At 56.0% G+C, this 5,708-nt stretch overlaps 1 protein-coding gene across 1 annotated transcript; it reads left to right on the forward strand.

Annotated features, from left to right (window-relative positions):
• Positions 1-3,791: 3,791 nt before the first annotated feature.
• Positions 3,792-4,801, forward strand: LOC125039371 (protein groucho; the record flags this gene model as incomplete). Its single annotated transcript, XM_047633211.1, is given in 2 exon segments — positions 3,792-4,415; positions 4,554-4,801. Coding segments are annotated over 2 exon segments (732 nt in total), but the record flags the coding sequence as incomplete, so codon positions are not given.
• Between the last annotated feature and the right edge of the window lie 907 nt (positions 4,802-5,708).

Consider the following 5,708-nt stretch of genomic DNA (forward strand, 5'->3'; position numbering starts at 1 on the left):
TCTCTCCGTCTCCTCCCTCTTCGCGAACACCTTCCAAGATACCCCGAGGCTCACACGCGATCTCGAGGAATTAATGTCTAAATCTTCTTGGAACTTTCTTGAGATGTATGCTCAAGAATATCATTGCGATCTCACGGCTTCGAATGAGGGAGTGAGAGGGGGAGGGAGGGAGGGAGGGAGGGAGGGAGGGAGGGAGGGAGGGAGGGAGGGGGGAGGGAGGGAGGGAGGGAGGGAGGGAGGGAGGGAGGGAGGGAGGATGAGGGTGTGGGTTAGGGTGGGGGTGAGGGTGAGGATGAGGGAGAGGGTGAGGATGAGGGAGAGGGTGAGAGTGAGGATGAGAGTGAGGGTGAGGAAGGAGGTGAGGGAGAGGGAGAAAGTGAGGGAGAGAGAGGAATGGATGGAATTAAAGAAAGAGAGAGACAGAGACAGCAAGAAAGAGAAAGAAGAGAAATTGGGAGAAAAGGGAATAAAGAAAGACAAAAAAGGAAATACGATAAAAAAAAAAAAAAAATAGAAATTGGGGCTCAGAATTTCAACACAAAGCTTGTCTGACAAGTTCAACCCGAGTCTGAGCACGTGTTCCAGACCCGCGTGTGGGCGAAAGGGGAGGGGGAGGGGAGGGGGGAGGGGGCGAAGAGGAATGGGGAATGGAAGACGAAAGAAGAGAAGGTGGAAGAAGTTGAGGAAAGAGAATGAGATATGTTGATGGATTTAGAAAGAGAGAGAGAGAGAGAGAGAGAAAGAAAGAAAGAGAAAGAGAGAGAAAGAGAAAGAAAAAGAGAAAGAGAAAGAGAGAGAGAGAGAGGCGAGGAGCAAGCGAGCAAGCAATAATAATAAGACGGGAGGGAAGGAGAGGGGCGAGGCTCATAGGAGGGCGAGAAGCAGCACTTGGGGCTTCATGAGGCGGCGGCTTCCTCCACGCCTCCACGCAGCTGCTGGGAGGGGGGGGGGGGAAGGGGGAGGAAATATCGGGAAGAAGGAAAGAAGGGAAGAAGGGAAGGAGGGAGGGAGGAAGGAGAAAGGAGGAAGAGGATGGAGATTACGGAAGGAGTGTGAAGGAAAAAAGGGGAGGAGGGAAGATGATGATGGAAGGAGGGAGAGGGGAGAGAAGGGGAGAAAAGGAGGTAATGGGGGGAGGGGGTTGGGGAGGCAGGGAGAGAAGGAGAGACGAAGGGAGGGGAAGTGGACAAGACGAGATGAAGCAGGGAGGGAAGGAGGGAGGGAAGGGAGAGTGGACGAGAGGAAGAGGGGGAGGGGAAGGGAAGATACAAGGGGAGGAGAAAGTGGGGGTGGGGTGGTAGGGGGGGCGGGGGCGATGGCGAGACAAAGAAGACGAAAGAGAAGGGTTTGGGGCTTCGATACGAGAGGCATCTTTATAAGAGATGCCTTTCCTAGTTTATGTCCTTGTCGGGTCTGGTCTCTCTCTCTTCTCTTCCCTCCTCTCCTCTCCTCTCCTCTCTCTCTCTCGCTCTCTCGCTCTCTCGCTCTCTCGCTCTCTCTCTCTCTCTCTCTCTCTCTCTCTCTCTCTCTCTCGCTCTCTCGCTCTCTCTCTCTCTCTCTCTCTCTCTCTCTCTCTCTCTCTCTCTCTCTCTCTCTCTCTCTCTCTCTCTCTCTATCTCGCTCTCTCGCTCTCTTTCTTTCTCTCTCTCTCTCTCTCTCTCTCTCTCTCTCTCTCTCTCTCTCTCTCTCTCTCTCTCTCTCTCTCTCTCTCTCCTCTCTCTCTCTCTCTCTCTCTCTCTCTCTCTCTCTCTCTCTCTCTCTCTCTCTCTCTCTCTCTCTCTCTCTCTCTCTCTCTCTCTTTATCTCGCTCTCTCGCTCTCTTTCTTTCTCTCTCTCTCTCTCTCTCTCTCTCTCTCTCTCTCTCTCTCTCTCTCTCTCTCTCTCTCTCTCTCTCTCTCTCTCTCTCTCTCTCTCTCTCTCTCTCTCCTCTCTCTCTCCGTCTATATATGTATATATATATGTGTGTGTGTGTGTGTGTGTGTGTGTGTGTGTGTGTGTGTGTGTGTCTGTGTATGTGTATGTATGTAAGTATTATGTGTGTGTGTGTGTATGTAAGTATTATGTGTGTGTGTGTGTATGTAAGTATTATGTGTGTGTGTGTGTATGTAAGTATTATGTGTGTGTGTGTGTACACCGCAGAAATACACAGACACGAGGAATCTGCTGTAATTACGTCCAACTCCCGCCTCATTCTGGTCCCAGCTCCACCTGCGGCTCCTTCGCGTTCGGGTCCCAAGGGGAATGGGAGAATTAGAAAGAGCGAATTGGAGAGACGACAGGAAGGGAGGGAAGGAGGGAGGGAGGGAAGGGAGGTGGGAGGGAAGGGAGGTGGGAAGGAAGGGAGGGAGACGGTGGGAGTTAGGGGAGGGAAGGGAGGTGAAAGGGAAGGGTGGGGAGGGGAGGGGAGGGGAGGGAAGGAAAGGAGGTTTGAGGGAGGTGGAGGGGAGGGGTAGGGAGGGGAGGGAGGTGAAAGGGAGAGAGACAGGGAGTAGCTGGGGGTGAAAGGGGGGGTGGACAGGAGGGGAGGAAGGGGGAAGGTGGATGGAACGTGAAAGGGAGGGGAGGGAGATGGAGGAAGGCTGAGGGGGAGGGGGAGGAAGGAAAGAAATGGAGGGAGGGAGGGAGGGAGGGAGGGAGGGAGGGAGGGAGGGAGGGAGGGAGGGAGGGAGGGAGGGAGGGAGGGAGGGAGGGAGGGAGGGAGGGAGGGAGGGAGTGGGGAACAGACAGGTCGGAGGATTATAGCTGATCGGAGGCGGAATCGAAGGAAAAGCCGAGGGTCTTAAGCAGGTTGGGCTAAGCAGAAGCAGGTGTGAGGAGAGAGAGGGTCGGACGAGGCGAATAGAAACGTGTTTTGAGCCTGTGAGGAGAGGAGTGGGGATGGGGGGTGGGGGTGGGTGTGGGGGTGGGGGTGGGAGGTGGGAATGGGGTAGGCTTCGGGGAGGGGGGTGAAACTTGGAACAAAGTACTATTGGAGAAAGCAGTAGGAGGAGGGGAAGATGGAGGTAGGGTAGACAGAAGAAGAAAAGGAGGAGGAGGAGGAGGAGGAGCAACAGAAGGAGAAGGGAGAGGGGGGTGCCAGGGTTAGGGAGAGGGGGGGGTGTTGCAAGAAGGGGTTGTCAACCATACTAGGTTGAGTTGCACCGTCACTGCCGCATCAGTATTCATGGACTTCTCACTCACAGTGGCCCGCCCCACCCCCCTTCTCCTCCCTCCCTCGTTCCTTCCCTCCTCCCTTCACCCTCCGCCCCTCCTTTCTTCAAGTGCCTTTGATTTTTATTTTTTTATCCATTTATTCCCCCGCCTCCGAGCTTATCTCCTCAATTTCTCAAATTCAGGATCGCCCTTTCTTCTTCCGCTCGTCCTTGTCTTTTTTCTGTTCTCTTCTCGCCTCTCTCTTCCCTTCCCTCCCCCTTTCTCTTCTTCTTCCTCCTCTTCGTCTCCTCGCTTCCTCTCCCCCTCCCCCTGCCTCTTTTCCAATGGGATTGGTTCAATCTGGAATCATGGGGAGGCAAATGTATGTTCCGGGCAGCCTGTTGAATGAGCGATGAGGAGGCGCGGCTGTGAGTGAGCTGCGAGGGGAAGGATCGACTCTCGTTTGACCCTTGCCGTCGGCGGGGGAGGGGGAGGGGAGGGAGAGGGGAGGAGAGTCATCGGAAGAAAGGGGAAAGGGATGGGGAAAGGGAGTTACCGGAAGGACAGGGAAGGAGAGGAAAGGTCTGTTCGTTTTCTTTTGCCCTTCTCTTCCTGGCCCTCGGCGCGGTGTCTGACTTTTCCCCTTTGTTTCGTTGCAGCAACGTGACAGCTACATCCGGTCGGTGAAGCTGTTGCCCGACGGCCGGACCCTCCTGGTCGGCGGCGAGGCGTCCACCCTCAGCATCTGGGACCTGGCCACGCCCACGCCCCGGATCAAGGCAGAGCTCACCTCCGCCGCCCCCGCGTGCTACGCCCTGGCCATCAGCCCCGACTCGAAGGTGTGCTTCAGCTGCTGCAGCGACGGCAACATCGCGGTGTGGGACCTGCACAACCAGACGCTGGTGCGGCAGTTCCAGGGCCACACGGACGGCGCCTCCTGCATCGACATCTCGCCCGACGGCACCAAGCTGTGGACGGGCGGCCTCGACAACACCGTGCGGTCGTGGGACCTCCGCGAGGGGCGCCAGCTGCAGCAGCACGACTTCACCAGCCAGATCTTCTCGCTGGGCTTCTGCCCGACCGGCGACTGGCTGGCCGTGGGCATGGAGAGCTCCAACGTGGAGGTGCTGCACGTGAACAAGCCCGACAAGTACCAGCTGCACCTGCACGAGTCCTGCGTGCTCTCCCTCAAGTTCGCCTCGGCCGGCAAGTGGTTCGTGTCCACGGGCAAGGACAACCTGCTCAACGCGTGGCGCACGCCCTACGGCGCATCCATCTTCCAGGTAAGTCACCTCCCTTCATTCGTACTCAATTAGTGCACGCCACAGTATTGAGATATCCTTTTTGATCAGAGATTCAGGTTGCGACTCTGCTTGAACTCTGACGCAATGTCACTAACGGTCGCCTTCCGTCTCCCGCAGTCGAAGGAGTCCTCGTCGGTGCTGAGCTGCGACATCTCGTCCGACGACAAGTACATCGTGACGGGCTCGGGCGACAAGAAGGCCACCGTCTACGAGGTCATCTACTAGACGCCGTGCACGCCGCCGCCGCCGCCCCGACGGCCGCAGCCCGGGGCGAGAGGCATCTCCCTTTGCCCTGCTCAAGCGGGAGACATGAGCTCCCCTCCCCCTCCCCCTCCGCTACCACGCCTAAGGAGAATTCGGCCCCCTGTCCCCCCACCCGCCCCAGCGCCCAGGTGACGTCATCCATGAAGTTGTCAGTCACACGGCCATCCAAAACACCCATCGACCTCCGAGTCACCGCCATCGTTTCACGCCGCCAAGTTTTCTCACACTGCTCACGATGACACTTGTGTTCTGTCAAGTTTTCTCAGGTTATCACACAAGAAGTGGAACCCAAAGTAACTGGAACGTTTTCCCTTTTGATTCCCCGTTTCTCTCCGCGGTGAAATGGCCCTGTTTGTCCTGGCCTCTTCACCTCTTCCTCCTCCTCCTCCTCCTCCTCCTCCTCCTCCTCCTCCTCCTCCTCCTCCTCCTCCTCCTCCTCCTCCTCCTCCTCCTCCTCCTACTCCCCGCACCCATCACAAAAGGAGTGCCTCTGAAGGCGTCCTTCTTCTCCCCTTCGCCTTCCCCTCTCCTCTCTCCATCCATTCTCTCTCCTTACCCCTCTCTCTCTCTCCCCTCTCTCCTCCCCCTACAAGCGTCTCTGAAGGGCCATCCACAATACTTTGTTGACCTCCTCGACTCCGCTCAGCTCCCGAGATCACCCTTTTACACCCGGAAAGGAAGGAGTTGGCTCCGGGTCCTCGAGGCGCGTGAGCCTCTCGAGGGGGCGCTCGAGTTCCGGAAGAACAAAGGAAAATTCAACGCCATGCAACCTGGTTATGCTGCAACCTGCCATTTGAGGAAAAATGATAATAGTGAGGAACCGTCTTTTGTGAATGTTAGTGCAATTACATCTCTTTTACTGGACACTTTTGGTGCAGTGTTTAAGTCAGTAGAATACTAATACTCGATGAGTGCGAACTGAACAGACATAGTGTAGCAGAGAAAAAAAAACATGAAAGAGCGAAGGAAAGGGAAACGAAATTAAGGAAAGATAAAATATGCAAACGC

The sequence above is a fragment of the Penaeus chinensis genome, chromosome 27 (assembly GCF_019202785.1).
Source record: "Penaeus chinensis breed Huanghai No. 1 chromosome 27, ASM1920278v2, whole genome shotgun sequence".
NCBI classification, from domain to species: Eukaryota; Metazoa; Arthropoda; class Malacostraca; order Decapoda; family Penaeidae; genus Penaeus; species Penaeus chinensis.